General features: G+C 63.9%; 3 protein-coding genes across 4 annotated transcripts; 1 reads left to right on the top strand and 2 right to left on the bottom strand.

Moving 5' to 3' along the window:
* The first annotated feature begins 1,614 nt into the window (after nucleotides 1-1,614).
* Nucleotides 1,615-6,229, top strand: LOC141952669 (caspase-1-like). Its single transcript, XM_074890381.1, has 9 exons — nucleotides 1,615-1,677; nucleotides 2,686-2,958; nucleotides 3,286-3,422; nucleotides 3,666-3,842; nucleotides 4,017-4,251; nucleotides 4,381-4,533; nucleotides 5,164-5,273; nucleotides 5,605-5,710; nucleotides 5,994-6,229. Exons 1-8 carry the CDS (start codon nucleotides 1,671-1,673, stop codon nucleotides 5,695-5,697), a joined length of 1,185 nt encoding a protein of 394 aa, XP_074746482.1. The 5' UTR covers nucleotides 1,615-1,670; the 3' UTR covers nucleotides 5,698-5,710; nucleotides 5,994-6,229.
* Nucleotides 6,230-6,895: 666 nt separating this feature from the next.
* Nucleotides 6,896-9,943, bottom strand: ABHD11 (abhydrolase domain containing 11). 2 transcript variants are annotated; one of them, XM_074890372.1, is made up of 6 exons: nucleotides 9,843-9,943; nucleotides 9,419-9,554; nucleotides 9,170-9,343; nucleotides 8,191-8,361; nucleotides 7,735-7,916; nucleotides 6,896-7,432 (listed from the first exon to the last, which is right to left on the bottom strand). In XM_074890372.1, the coding sequence occupies exons 1-6, from the start codon at nucleotides 9,935-9,937 to the stop codon at nucleotides 7,294-7,296; spliced, it is 897 nt and encodes a 298-aa protein (XP_074746473.1). In that variant the 5' UTR covers nucleotides 9,938-9,943; the 3' UTR covers nucleotides 6,896-7,293. The 2 variants fall into 2 exon arrangements, with proteins under 2 accessions (XP_074746473.1, XP_074746474.1); XM_074890373.1 differs by lacking the exon at nucleotides 9,170-9,343.
* Nucleotides 9,944-11,114: 1,171 nt separating this feature from the next.
* Nucleotides 11,115-12,325, bottom strand: CLDN3 (claudin 3). The gene has a single exon (XM_074889925.1). The coding sequence runs from the start codon at nucleotides 12,159-12,161 to the stop codon at nucleotides 11,517-11,519; it is 645 nt and encodes a 214-aa protein (XP_074746026.1). The 5' UTR covers nucleotides 12,162-12,325; the 3' UTR covers nucleotides 11,115-11,516.
* Nucleotides 12,326-14,371: the final 2,046 nt, after the last annotated feature.

The raw sequence follows: 14,371 nt of genomic DNA on the forward strand, positions 1-14,371 counted from the left end.
CCCAATAAGAAATCACAGCGCGTCCCGCCGCAGCCAATCTGCGGCCGCGTAACCTTTCCCCGCAGAAAAGGGCGGGCGGTCCCTGGGGCGTCGCGGGCGGGCGGAAATAACGGGGGGGCGCTCCCTCACGTGACCGGCCGGTGCCCAGGCCCCTCCACAGCCCCCCCCTCCCCGCCCGCCGGCAGCGCGGAACCGGCCGCGGTGGGGCCCGTGGGAGGGGGGCGGCCCTGGGGGCAGCGCACCCCCTCATCCCCCCCAACAGCACCGGGGGGGCCGTGCCCACACCGTCATCCTCCGCAGGCAGCACCCGCCCGCTGAGGGCCGTGGGGCGGGCGGGCCCCGGGGCAGCGCCGCCTCCCACGAGCGGTGTCGTGGCCAGGGCGGGATGGCGCTGGGGGCTTGGCTCAGGGCTGGGGCACCCCGGGCTGCGGTGTGGCCTGGCCTCCCCTGCGGAAGCTTTGGGACGGTACAAATATCTGAAGGGCCTCCCGGTGTCATCACCCCGCTCAGCCTTCCTGCGCTCACAGCCAGCCGCTGCCTCTGCCCCGCGGAGCGCGGGATGTCCCTTTTCCCCACCGCTCGTCCCTGGGTTTCACAGAATCGTTCAGATTGGAAAAGACCCTCGGGATCATCGAGTCCAACCCTCAGCCCGACTCTACAAAGTTCTCCCCTACCCCACATCCCCCCACAGCTCATCCAAACGGCCCTTAAACACCTCCAGGGGTGGGGACTCCACCCCCTCCCTGGGCAGCCTATTCCACTCTCTGACCACTCTGTCTGGGAAACATTTTTTTCCTCATGTCCAACCTAAACCTCCCCTGTTGCAGTTTAAAGCCGTTCCCTCTTGTTCTGTCACTAATCCCCTGTGAGAAGAGACCAGCACCAACCTCTCTACAATGTCCTTTCAGGGAGCTGTAGAGAGTGATGAGGTCTCCCCTCAGCCTTCTCCTCCTCACACTGAACAGTCCCAGCTCCTTCAGTCGCTCCTCACAGGATTTATTCTCCAGGCCCTTCCCCAGCTCGTTGCCCTCCTCTGCCCTCGCTCCAGCCCCTCGAGATCTCTCTCGTATTGAGGTGCCCAAAACTGGACACAACACTCCAGGTGTGGCCTCACCAGTGCAGAGCACAGGGGGACTATCACCTCCCTTCTTCTGCTGATCACACTATTGCTGATACAAGCCAGGATGCCGTTGGCTTTCTTGGCCACCTGGGCACACTGCCGGCTTATGTCAGTCCTTGGCAGAGCACAGCCACCTCTGCTTGGCCCTGGGCTGTGAGCTGGGAGCAGAGCTGCCCCGTGCCTGGCTCTGAGAGGTGCAGGAAGGCTGGGAACCTTCTCCTCGCCCCGCCAGTGCTGGATTTTGTGGTGCTGGAGCCCCAGTAATTCCCCAGTGTCACGGGATTGTGCTGAGCACCCCAGGAGGAAATCCAAGCATGGCTGCAAAGGGCGTAGGGGCTCTGGCCCCAGGCTTGGTGGGCTCACAGGCACACGCTGGGCTATAGGTGATCGGGCTATAGGTGGTCGCGGGCACTGGGGTGGGGTATGGCAATGTCCCAGCAGGGAGGCCCGAGTGCGGATACAGGAAGCGGTACAAAAATTTGCTTTCGTTTTCCCTTCAGAGCAGAAACAGCCTTCGCGGCTGCTTTGGCAGACCGGAGTCTGAAGGTCGATGGCGGGTGAGTACAACGGTGCTGGGGCTTGGTGGTGGGTCGGGAGCCTGCCTGGGTCCTGGTCAGGGGCCTGCCTGGGTCCTGCCCGCATCCTGCCTGGGTCCTGCCTGCCCGGCCGGCCCGGTGCACATGGACACAGCACAGCATGCGGGCTGAGGCCCGGGACGCTGCATCCCTGAGTAACTGGGGCCCTGCTCCTTGGAAATGCGTCCCCTGGGGCACTTTCTGTGGGTGTGTGGGAAAAGGGGGAAATGGGTGTGTCAGGGGAAGCCCCCAGGGTGGGCAATGAAGGAGGGGGAGCAACCAGGATGGAGGGTGGGGGAGGGATCGGCATCTGGGTGGGGCAGTAGGGAAGGGGAGAGCACCCAGGGCAGGTGATGGGGCAGAGGCAGCAGCTAGAGGGGTGATGGGGAAGGGATCAGCACCCAGGGGAGGAGGTGAGGAAGAGGAAGCACCCGGAGTGGGAGGTGGGGCAGCAGGAGCCATGGCATGGAGGCTCCGGGCACTGATGGGACCTCAATACGAGAGAGATCTCGAGGTGCTGGAGCGAGGGCAGAGGAGGGCAACGAGCTGGGGAAGGGCCTGGAGAATAAATCCTGTGAGGAGAGATTGAAGGAGCTGGGACTGTTCAGTGTGAGGAGGAGAAGGTGAGGGGAGACCTCATCACTCTACAGCTCCCTGAAAGGACATTGTAGAGAGGTTGGTGCTGGTCTCTTCTCACAGGGAATTAGTGACAGAACAAGAGGGAACGGCTTTAAACTGCAACAGGGGAGGTTTAGGCTGGACATGAGGAAAATCTTTTTCACAGCAAGAGTGGTCAGAGAGTGGAATAGGCTGCCCAGGGAGGGGGTGGAGTCCCCACCCCTGGGTGTGTTTAAGGGTCATTTGGATGAGCTGTGGGGGGATGTGGGGTAGGGGAGAACTTTGTAGAGTCGGGCTGAGGGTTGGACTCGATGATCCCGAGGGGCTTTTCCAACCTGAATGATTCTGTGATTCTGTGATTCTGCCCTGCAGACAAGCTGCTCCTGAATGTGCGGACAGGCTTTGTGGAGCGTGTGAGAAAGCCGGTGATCTCTGGGCTGCTGGATGACCTGCTCGCCCAAGGGGTGCTGAACCTCGAGGAGGTGGACGAGGTGCAGGATGGATACACAGTGCGCGCTGACAAGGCCCGCTGCCTCATCGACAGTGTGCGCCTGAAGGGTGCCAAGGCCAGCCAGATCTTCATCGTCAGCCTCAGGAACCGTGATGGCACCTTGGCGGAGCAGCTGGGTCTGGCCGCTAACTCTGGTGAGAGATGTGGGGCTGTGGTCTGTCCCCGGCCATGCCGGGGCTCGCGGTTCCTCCGGTGGGAGGCTGGAGGGGGGCCTGGCCCTGGTGAGTGTCCAAGGCCTGAAGACAAGGGGCAGTTGGGTGTCCCCGGTGTCACTGCTCTGTGGCACTGAGTCCCCCTTGCCATGCAGCGACCACAGGGCTCTCAGGGGTGGCCATGCCCTGTGGGGCTGAATAGGGACCCCCAAGGGCAGAGCTCAGCTTCGCTCCCCTGCCCGTGCCCTGCAACAGTCCCCTCTTGCTGCAGGTGCTTCCCAGTGTAACTGTGGGGCTTTCTGCTTGCAGGGCCCCCCGGTGAGCAGCTGGCCTCCGCCGACACTGAAGCTCCCTCTGGGCCCCCTGTCAGCATCCGGGGCCAGGAGTGGATCCGGCAGTGCTCCCTGAGCGAGTACCAGCACATCAGGGACACAGAGGGAGACCAGGTGCTGCAGGCAGAGATGACAGGAGGGCTGGAGCGGGCCACCCCATCAGAGCTGGCAGGGGCTTGCCGAGGCAAGGCAGAGTCCTCGCTGACCTGGGAGCAGGGCAGGAGATGTGGGGAGATGCCCCAGGGACAGGGAGATATGGTTGCTGCACCTGTGGGCCTTCTCTGCTATTAGCTGCCTCCCAAGAAAAGCCCCCTGCACTCATGCACTGCTGAGCGCTGCCTCCCTCTGTCCTCACAGATTTATCCCATCCATCTACCACGGGAGACACGAACCCGTAGGGCCCTGCTCATCTGCAACACTGAGTTTGAGCACCTGAGCCGGCGGAATGGGGCTGAAGTGGACGTGGAGGGGATGACAAAGCTGCTGGAAGGGCTGGGCTACGTGGTGGAATTCCATTGCAACTTAACTTCCCAGGTAAACTACCGCACAAAGCAGCTGCCACCGGCCCTGGGACAGACCCTACTTGCATGTGTTGGTGATGGGGGGCTCAGGCACCGCGGGGACACCTCTGTCCACAGTGGTTGGTGGCTGGGTCTCCACACAGCTGGTCACAGGTGGCTGATGTTCCTTCCTTATGCTGGTTTGTAGGAAATGGCTACAGTCATGAAGGATTTTGCCAATCACAAAGAGCACTGGACTTCTGACAGCACCTTCCTGGTCTTCATGTCCCACGGGGTCAGGGCTGGGCTGTGCGGGACCAAGAGCAGAGACAAGACCACAGACATCCTTTCCTTCGACACCATCTACAACAGATTCAACAACAAGCACTGCCAGGCGCTGCTGGGCAAACCCAAAGTGGTCATTATCCAGTCCTGCCGTGGAGGTGAGTCCCCACTACCAGGTGCCTGCGAGGCGAGCAAGCCGGCCAGGCTCTCCCAGGGCACGTGAGCCCCGGGCACAGGCTGGGGACGGGACACCCTGTCATTGCTGATGGCCGGCCCTGCCTTCCTAGGCAACATAGGGTCCGTGTTGGTGCGTGACTCCGCAGAGCCTGCCTTGCCTGCTCCCAGCTCAGCTCACACGATCCCTGAAGGGCTGGAAAATGATGCAATCTGTGAAGTCCACCTGGAGAGTGATTTTGCCACTTTACATTCCTCCACGCCTGGTAAGCAGTTCCTAGAGACAGTTGTCCTGCCCGAGGGCAGGTGAGGGGGACAGGATTCCCATTTGTGACACTGTGGGTCTCCTCCACTCCTCCTCCTCCTCGGGGTGGGTTGCCAGGGGTCCCCTCCATCCGGTGACTGCTTGGGCATTGCTCCAACAGCCTCTGGAGAAGGCAGTGTCCCCTGATGCCAGAGTACAAGGCTGCTCCAGGACACCCACAGATCCCTCTTAGCAGCAGCAGGGCCAGAGCTTTGTGCCTCTGCCTGGCTGCCTTCCCTGGCCCTGGCTCCAGCCCTCCCCACCAGCATTCCTTCCCCAGCCGATTTATCTCGCCACAGTGGCTGGCCGAGGGAGATTGTCTTCTCCTGCTGGGTCACAGATGGCTCTGGGCCGTGCCAGCTTGGCAGCTGGCACGCCTGAGAGCATGGGAGAGCACAGAGGATTAAAGAAAATATTCATGTCACTTCTGTCTTCCCTGGGATGCCCTCTCCTCCCGTGCTGTGGGTTGGGTGGGCCAAACAAATGATCTCAGAGAAGGTGCCTGTCTCCTGCTTCAGCACCCAGCGTTAATCACTGTTGCAGTGAGGGACACCAGTGAAATCATACTCGGTGGCATCTTCTGTCTCCCCAGATACTGTCTCCTGGAGAAGCCCAGTAACAGGCTGCCTTTTCATCCAGCGCCTGATAGAGCAGTTTCGAAACCACGCCTGTAACAGCAACTTACAGGAGATTTTCCGAAAGGTGAGGCTTTGTAGCTAACTGCAGGTGTGCCGGCAGATGCAGTCGTGCCAGTGGTCAGAAATACTGCTCAGAGCAGAGCTCGGGCCAGGGCAGGCCATTTCTCAGCAGGCCCCTCGGGAGCTCTGTCAAAAAGGGGTCTGGTTTGGCCTGGGAAGTCAGCTGGATCTCTGGAGGCACCAGCACCCTGCCACGCTGTAGGCACGCACAAGCCCGGCGTGTCATCAGACACATGCCTGGGGATACCCCTGGGGATGCCTCCCAACTCCCTGCGCCCCTCCCACGCTGGGAAAGGAGCTGCTCTCATTTCTCCCTGCTGTCTCTCTCACCCCAGGTCCAATATTCCTTTGGAAAATTCCCTCAGCAGTTGCCAGCACAAGAACGGACTACGATGCTCAGGAAGTTCTACCTCTTCCCAGGCCATTGATCTCCTGCCTGGGGTAAGTCTCTTCACCTCGCACCTCTGCAGCAGCCTTTTGGCTGTGCCCCAAACCTGGTACCTGGCCAGTGGGGAGGAGCGTGGAGAAATTCCCCATCGCTCCTGGGCTCCAGACCTCGCGGCTCGGGCAGGATATCCAAAGGACTTGTGTGCTGGTAGCCAGGGCCGGGCACTGGCCTGACTCCATCCCCATCTCCCGCCTGGCTGTAGGAGAGACAGGCGCTCGGGGAACTCGTTTCAGTAGCCTGTGTCTCAGGAGCTTCTCGGTCTAATGTTCTTCACAGATGAAAAACATGGACAGCAGAAGTGTTTGAATTTGGGAGTAACACAGCAGAAAGCTCAAGCTCAAAGGTAAACTCAGCCCTGCTTCACACAGATGCACTTCTTCAGAAAAGGAAAGGACAAGAGGAAAATCCAAGAACAGCTCCGCAGAAACTGAACCTCCAAACCAGCTACTTGTGCCCCCTCTGCTAGGCAATTACAAACAGACCTGGAATAAAATAGTCCTTGCTCTCCTGTCCTCCCTTCCTTTTGTGGCCTCCAGACAACCCCAAACTGAGCAAACTTCCCAGGGAACAGCAGACCCCTGGCTTTGGAGCACCAAATGCAAAGCTGGTTAGTGTCTCTCTTTAACTGTCCCAGACAGAGCCTGTCCCCAGTTGAGACAGAGATGATCCGTCACCCTCAGAGCTGCTTCTGCCCTGTCTCTGGCTTTACCCATTGTCTAGTAAAGGGATTTTCACAGCAGACGGCACCGCTCCTCTGCCTTTAGCCTGCGGTGGGTGGATGGTTGTTACAGCCGGCAGCAGCTGCTGCTACGTTGCCTTCTCGGGGGACAGAGTAGGTGGGAGGTGAGAAATCGGAAGGAGCTCAGGGAGGAGGGGATGCCCGCCTCCAGGGGATTTCCATGCCCCCCCCCTTGCAGGCCTGTAGCATCTCCTTGCTCAGGAGGCAGCCTCCCCCACTCCCCGATCCTCTCGCTGCCCCTGCAGTGGAGGAAGGACACAGTTCCCCCGGGGAGCCAAGAAAGATCCTCAAACCGGTCTTACGCTCACTGCTCCTGCAGCTCAGTGCCTTACGGACCCAGCCCAGTTGTTGCCTTCCACCAGCAGCCCCGCTGCTAAACAACTGCCCCTTCCTGTGCCCACCGCTGCCCTCCCTGTCCTCCACGGCCACATCCAAACCATTTTCTGCCTTGGCATGGATTCAGCTTTATTGCGCGTTCTGCAAAGTCAGAGCCAGACCCACAACCAGGTGGTCTGGCAGCAGAAAAGTGAGAGGGCTGTCCTGCCCCCTCCCAGCACCCGAGACACTCCAGCGCAGGCAGGACAGGCTGCACAGGAAGGGCAGCGTCCTGGGCCGGTGCCACCCTGCGACCCTGTGAGGTGGCAGGAGAGCTCAGCGGGATGGAGGAGCCTCTCCGCTCTGCTCCAGGCGACCTGGGGTGGGAGAAGGCCTTGCAGCCAGGATCAAACTGCAAAGTGGGCAGCCAGTCCAGGCCGAGCCCCTTCTCACAGAGCTCCACGTCACTGCCTGGAGCTCCTCAGGTCCCACGCGGTGCTGGCAGAAACCCTGATCCCCAGGCTATGGTGGTGGCAGGAAATTGAGGACAGCAGTGATGAATTCTTCAAATTTATCCTGATGGACTATGTGGCCTGCACCTTCGATGTACTGGACGTCTGCCTTGGGGAAGAGGCGCTGGATCTCCGGGTAGTCTTTGGAGCTGCAGGAGAAGTGAACACACCATGGGAAGCATGGTCAAAGGTCCACCCAGGTGCCTTTCCTCACCCTCCCCAGGTAGTGGAGGATCCCAGGTCTGATCATGTCCCCTTCCCTGATGGGAAAGCCCAGTGCTGCCCCCAAGTTCCCCCTCACTCTGCAGCATGCTGGTGTCACGGGCTGCTGGAGGGACAGAGCTCCCTCCAGGACCTTCCCCATCTCAGGGGCTTCCTCCCACTCTGGGCAGCCGCAGAAGAGCACAAGGAGTCAATCCACAGACTTTGAACCGCTTCTCTCCAGTCCCACCTGATATAGGGCGACTTGGATCCTCCCAAGAAGAGTGCAGGGCCAGGATACGGCTTGTGGAAGACAGGGAAGTCCATGATATCTGCCAAGTGGTGGGAAATAGCCTCCAGGTTCACCCGCCAGAGGTAGTGGCCCTCCACCTCCACCAGGTTGGTGAGGAGGAACTGTCTCAGCTGTGGGAGCTGCCACAAAAGGGGATCATACGCTCTTCAGTAAGAGCAATAAGCCCTCAAGATGTCCCAGCACCCTCCATCCTCCCCTCCACCCCCTTCTGCCACTCTCCCATGCCGTCACATTCCCCATCGCCCCTGCAGCCCCGGTGAAACGTCCTCCAGCTGCCCACGACAGCAGCGAGTGAGAAGGGGTGGAAAAAGTCTCGAGGCCCAAAAGCTCTGTGCCCCAGTCCCAGGGACAGGCTGGGAGTGGAAACCCCATCGAAGGAGCAGGATTTCCTACCTGGACCACCGGACGCAGCTGATCATCAGCCAGCTGGCGGGCCGCAGAGCGGGACAGGCCGTCCGGGATCTTCACCGACTTCATGGCAGAGATGTAAGCAGAGAATTCGGAGACGGGTGCGGTTGAGACAGGACTAATGTCTACGGAGATGAGGCGCTCCACCAGGTCTGGCTGGGGGCAGAAGCAGGGCAGATGGATGCCAGCCCAGATCTCCCCAGCAAGACCAGGCCAGGGGCTCTGCTCCCACCCAGACGCCCTGGGGGCTTTTAGCTCCCTCTTGCCTCAGCAGAGAACTCCAGAAGCCCTTCCCCGAGTCCCTGTGCCCTGGCACGGGAGATCTCCAAGCTCCCTTGCAATCAGTGCTGGAGGGACAGGGCAGAGTGTGGGCTGGTGGGCAGAGACCAGCTCCTGCTCCCGCAGCTTGGCTTACAGCTCTGAGCAGGACAGCACCCCCATGACAGAGAAAACCCCCTACGGGGCTGTGGGCAAGGCTGGCACCAGTGAACAACCCCCACTGGTGCCCCCCCTCTTCCTCAGAATGCCAGAACCATCTGGGTTGGAAAAGCCCTTGAAGCTCCTCCAGTCCAACCACGAACCTCACCCTGACTGTTCCCAACTCCACCAGATCCCTCAGCGCTGGGTCAACCCGACTCTTCAACCCCTCCAGGGATGGGGACTCCCCCCCTGCCCTGGGCAGCCCATTCCAACGCCCAACAACCCCTTCTGCAAAGAAATACTTCCTAAGAGCCAGTCTGACCCTGCCCTGGCGCAGCTTGAGGCCATTCCCTCTTGTCCTGGCGCTGGGTCCTTGGCTCAAGAGACTCCTCCCCCCTCTCTGCACCCTCCTTTCAGGGAGTTGGAGAGGGCCATGAAGTCTCCCCTCAGCCTCCTCTTCTCCAGACTAAACAATCCCAGATCCTCCAGCCTCCCACCCTTAGGAGCCTCCCCCGCCAGCCCCGGGAGCCCTGCGGCTGCCGACCCGCTGCAAGGCCAGTGTCATGGCCGTCTTGCCCCCCATGCTGTGTCCCAGGAGGATGCACTTGGTGATGCCCAGGCGGGTCAGGAGGTGCTGCACATCCAGGCTCATCGCTTCGTAGGTCATCAGCGGGCTGTGGGGGCTGCTGCCATGATTCCGGGCGTCCAGTGTCAGCACCTGCCTGGGCAGGGGCTCCGTGTCACCCCGGCCCCAGCCACTGCCCGCCCGTGACCCCCAAACCCAGGGCCTCACCTTGCCGCTGCCGCGGCGCACCAGCGCTTTGGCCACCGTCTGGAAGTTGCCGTGGCTACCGAAGAGCCCGTGGAGCAGCACCAGGGGCGGCCGGTCCCCGCGACCCCCCAACTCCACGTGGGCCAGCGGCACCGCTCTGTCGGGAGAGGGGCGGGGCTAGGGCAAAGGGGGCGGGGATGTGGGCGTAGTCAGGGCAACGGAGCAGGGTCAGAGTGGGGGCGGGGCCGTGGGCGGGGCCAGGGTGAAGGGGCGGGACCAGGGCAAGGGGGTGGGGCCGGCGTCTCGGCCGCACGGGCGAGCCCAGCCCCGGGGGGCGGGGTTACCGCCGGGGGGCGGGGCCCAACCCCCGGAAACGGACCCGCTCCTCCTCCCGGGACCCCTCCCGCCCCCGCCGCCCCCGCCCCGCGCGCGGCCGGGCCCTTACGTCACCACCGAGCGGGCGGGGGCGGGCGGCGGGCCGGGGCGCAGCCGCCCTGGCGGGGCGGGGGCGCGGGCGCGGGGCAACCGGCGGAGCATCATGGCGGCGGCGGCGGCGGCAGCGGCGGCGCGCGGGGGGGGGGGGGCGGGACGCAGCGCGCGCGCGGGCGGCCCCGCCCCGGCCCCGCTGCCGGCGTCTGGCGCCCCCTGGCGGCGGGAGGGCGGCCCCGGCCCCGCTGGGCGCTGCCTGCGCTGCCAGACTCCGCGCCGCAAGGTCACCGCGGGAACGGAGCCGCGTCCCCGTGTGCCATCCCACCCCCCCCACCCCCCCCCAACCCCGAGCCCGGCCGGTGCCAGGCGGAGCCCCGGGCCGGGCAGAGCCGGTGCCGGGCAGGAGCGCCCTGCCGCTGCGCTGCCGATCCTTATCGCGGCTGCCTGCGGGCAGCGGGGCGAGGCGGGGCCCGGGGGGATCCGAACCGGGCAGATCCCCCGCCTGCGAGCGGGGCAGCGCGTGCTCGGCCCGGACAAAGCGCCGGGGGCCGGGCGGGTTCCGCTGCCTGCTCCTGCCTGCGGGTGGGCCGAGGGCAACGAAACCTCCCGCTCCCGCCAGCAGCGGGTTCCCGGAAACCGCTGCGAGCCGCCGTGCAGGCAGCCCCGGGGAGGGGGCGGTGCAGGCAGCCCCGGGGAGGGGGCGGTGCAGGCAGCCCCGGGGAATGGGGGTGCAGGCAGCCCGGGAGCCCGCTCGGCCCCGCTGCCTGCTCGGCCGCGAGCGGCGCAGGATCGGGCCGCGCACCTGCAGCAGCTCCCCCCGCTTTGTCCCTGCCCGCTGGAGCGTGGCGGCGAAGGCCGCTGCCATGGCCGTGCCGGGGCGGCGGCGGGAGCGGTTGTGCAAGGCGGCCTCGCCCCAGCCGCTGCTCGGGGGGGGGTTGGGGGCGGTGGGAGCGCCCCGTGTTCCCCTCGGCGGAGCCAGACTTTGGACCGGGCAGGCAGGGAGTGCCGCTGCCGGATTTCGGTGGCTGCTCCGCTGCCTTCTGCTGCGACGGCTGCCAGAGAGCTGCCCCCCAATGGGCGGGGGGGGGCGACCGGCCCTCCCCGAGCAGAGACCCCCGGCAGCGGGGGTGGGGAAGAGGGGCTGCAGCGTGAGATCCCCCTCCCCAAATCCGGTGCTGCTGTAGCAGAGGGTGTGGGGTAGCTCCTTGAGGGGGGCTGTAGCCCCCGGCCCCCCCTCCCGGTACCCGGTGGGATCCTGCCCCCCCCCCCCCCCCAAGGATACTCGGGCTAAAAACAGGACACTTTTATTGTCAAATGTAACCGGTACAGACCACGCGTAACAGGGACAGATGGTGCCCGGCTGCTGTCGATGGAGGGGGGACACACGACACTGGGGGGGGGCCACCGTCCCCATCCCCGTCCCCATCCTGTCCCATCAGCGCAGGCAGGGGCACGCCGGGCGCCTCTTTCTCCCGCCGACCCGAAACTGCCTCTTGTTTAACCGAAACTGTCTCTATTTACACAGCCCGGCCCTGACCTCGCGGCCGTCCCCGTCCCCTCCTTTGCGCCCCCCCCCCCCCCCGCCCTGGTGCCGCAGTCCCCGGTCCCCATGAAGGGTGATGAGGGTCCCGGGGGGTGGGGGTGGGGTTGGGTGGGATGTTGGGGGGGTGCCGGGGGGTCCCAGGGGAGCTCAGACATAGTTCCTCTTGTCGTAGCTGGTGACGGCGGAGCGCGGGGCGGAGTAGGCCACCTTGCCGGTGGGGTACCTGTCGTCTTTGGGGGGGCAGGAGCAGCAGAGCAGGGCCCCCCCCAGCAGCAGGAGGGCGGAGGCCGCCCAGCCCACGTAGAGCGAGGTGCCCAGCTCCCGCTTCTGCGCGTCGAGCACCAGCGGGTTGTAGAAATCCCGGATGATGGTGTTGGCCGACCAGGAGACGGGGATGAGGGTCATGACGCCGGAGAGGAGGAAGATGACGCCGGAGACGATGGTGATCTTGGCTTTGGTGCTCTCATCCTCCACGCAGCGGGTGCACTGGGCGCCCACGATGGCCACCAGTAAACCCAGGACGGCCAAGACGATGGCTACCACCAGGAGGGCGCGGGCGGCTTGCAGGTCCTGCGGCAGGGCCAGCATGGAGTCGTAGACCTTGCACTGCATCTGCCCCGTGCTCTGCACCACGCAGTTCATCCACAGCCCTTCCCAGATGATCTGGGCCGTCACGATGTTGTTGCCGATGAAGGCCGTCACCCTCCACATGGGCAACGCGCAGCAGATGATGCTGCACAACCAACCCAGCACCGACAAGGCCACCCCGCCGATCTCCAACCCCATCGACATGGTGGCCGGTTCGCTGTCGCGCTCCGAGCGATGGCGGAGAAGAACCCACAGACCGAAACCGTCGCCCGTCACCCGTCGCCGCTTGCAGCTCTTGGGGGATCGGCTTACACCTGGGTGCACCTGCTTTTATAAGGGCTGGCGGGGCCAGCTCAAGCGCCCGCCCGGGGTGGGGTTTCGCTGCTGGACGCTCCTCTCTGCTCCTCCGTCACCGTCACCCGTGTCCCACACCCTCCCCTTTGTTTGCAGAGATGGCGCCGGTTACCGGAGAAGGGCGGGAGGGGGAGAGACGCCACCTGCCACAGCCATCCCCTTGGTTTCGGGGCGATGGGGACCAGGAAGCACGGCCACCACGCTCATTCGGACCCACTGAACCCCCCCCCGGGGATGTGGAAATCCCTCGCCTTTGCCGTTCCCCCCCCCCTTCCACCCCGAGGTGCCGGCAGGTCAGGGTTTGGTTTATTTCTGGAGCGTCTTATCAGTGCTCACGTTTAACCGGGGTTCAGCAAGCGCCGGGCACCTTTGCATCGCCGTGCAAAGTGCAACCCCCTTCACCATTGGTTGCTTTGGCACCAGCCATCCCAGGGGACCCATGGGTGCTCCCTGCCCGGCGGGGTGGGAGCAGGAGGGGGCTGGGGGGGGGGGTACCCCCCCCCCCCAGCCCCCTCCTGCTCCCACCCCGCCGGGCAGGGAGCGCCAGCGGGGATCCCCAGACCAGATGATAAATATCTTTACTCATCCTGCTCATATATTTTGGCCTTGAAGGAAGCAGCAGATAACGCACGTAACCGCCCCAGCAGCGTCACCTCGTCAACCCGAGCGGGCAGCCGGTGAAGGAAAAACAAGGCAGGTGCAGGCAGGCTGCTGGCAGGCACACTCAGACCTGGCAGCAGCAGCCCCATGGCTGTGGGGTGCATGTGTGTCCCCCATCAACCATCCCCCAACCTTGCATGCCGGTGTCAGTGCCGGCATCTCCAGCCTCCCCCCCCCCCCAGGAATGTGGTCGCTGGCCCCTGTTAGACATGGGCTTGCTCCTGCCTGTTCCCTGCCTGCGCCAAAATCTCCCCTACAACTTATTAACTACTCAAGAGCGCGGCGGGATGCTGGCAGCCCTGGAGGGAGCTCTCCCTGCTCGGGCACCTGAGGTCTGCAATGGGGGGGGGAGCCCTGCATCTGCCTGGCCGTACCCCGCAGCACCCTGACACCCCATAGCCAGGGGGTTCAACTTCATTTGCCCCACAGCACCCTGGAACGCCGTATCTGGCTGGGTCAGCTTCTGCTGCCCTGCAGCACCCTCAGCCCCCATAGCCAGTGGGGTCCACTTCTGCCACCCCACAGCACCCTGACACCCCATATCTGGCTGGGTCAGCTGTTGTCACCCCATGTCACTGCAGCCCCCCATATCCACCCGGGTTGGCCTCTGGCCCCTTGTACCTGACCTCCACCACCCCGTAATACCTCAATATCCCGTATCCAACCAGATTATCCTCTGCCAACCCATGGCACCCCCAAAATACCCTGTATCTGGCCAGGTGGGGTTCTGATTGTACCCTGATCACCCCTCCAAGGGCACCCCAAGCCCCCCAGAGCCAGCCAGGGTTGGTGGCTGTGGGGGTACCCACATACCCCGTATGTGCTGCAGAGGGGCAGCGCATGTAAGCAGCACCCCAGGACCTTGTGCCCTTGTCGCTGGGGTGTGCTGGGGGTCCCGGCCCTGGGGGACACTTTGGGGTGCCCACGATGCCGCTGCTGCCGGCAGGTGATGGTGGGTGCAGGGTCAGGCCTGCCGGGGTGCTGCTTGCGCTACACCGTCACCCCCAAACAGAGCAGAGCGGGGTCTCGCTGTCTCTCTGTCGCTGTCTGGCTGTTTCTCTCTCTCTCACCCCCTCTGCCGGCAGGGACACCCGGAAACGCGGCTGCACACCCAGACAGACAGACGGACAGACGCAGAACAGGCAGGCGACAGCGGTACGGGTGTCCACACGCGCACCCTAGGGTGCACACGCAGATACACCAGCACCCACAGCACCCACAGCTGCAGAGACGCCCACGGCTACGGGGGTTGTGGGGCAGGGGGTACCCCGCGGGGGAGTGTGGGGCAGGGGGTAGCCCGAGGGGGAGCGTGGGGCAGGAGGATACCACAGGTAGGGGTGTGGGACGATGGGGATACTCCACGCAGGAGTGTGGGGCAGGGGGACACAGCAGGTAGGACT

Source organism: Strix uralensis, chromosome 20 (genome assembly GCF_047716275.1).
Source record: "Strix uralensis isolate ZFMK-TIS-50842 chromosome 20, bStrUra1, whole genome shotgun sequence".
Lineage (NCBI taxonomy): Eukaryota > Metazoa > Chordata > Aves > Strigiformes > Strigidae > Strix > Strix uralensis.

Bases quoted from the DNA above. Each gene is read 5' to 3' on its own strand.
- LOC141952669 (XM_074890381.1), top strand. The intron at 3,843-4,016 runs GTAAACTACCGC...GCTGGTTTGTAG, and splicing joins ATTGCAACTTAACTTCCCAG to GAAATGGCTACAGTCATGAA. The intron at 4,252-4,380 runs GTGAGTCCCCAC...CTGCCTTCCTAG, and splicing joins TATCCAGTCCTGCCGTGGAG to GCAACATAGGGTCCGTGTTG.
- ABHD11 (XM_074890372.1), bottom strand. From the start codon at position 9,937: ATGATGCTCCGCCGGTTGCCCCGCGCCCGCGCCCCCGCCCCGCCAGGG. The intron at 8,362-9,169 runs GTCGGCAGCCGC...TTCTGCCCCCAG, and splicing joins TGACACTGGCCTTGCAGCGG to CCAGACCTGGTGGAGCGCCT. The intron at 7,433-7,734 runs GTGGGACTGGAG...CTTCTCCTGCAG, and splicing joins TCCAAGTCGCCCTATATCAG to CTCCAAAGACTACCCGGAGA.
- CLDN3 (XM_074889925.1), bottom strand. From the start codon at position 12,161: ATGTCGATGGGGTTGGAGATCGGCGGGGTGGCCTTGTCGGTGCTGGGT.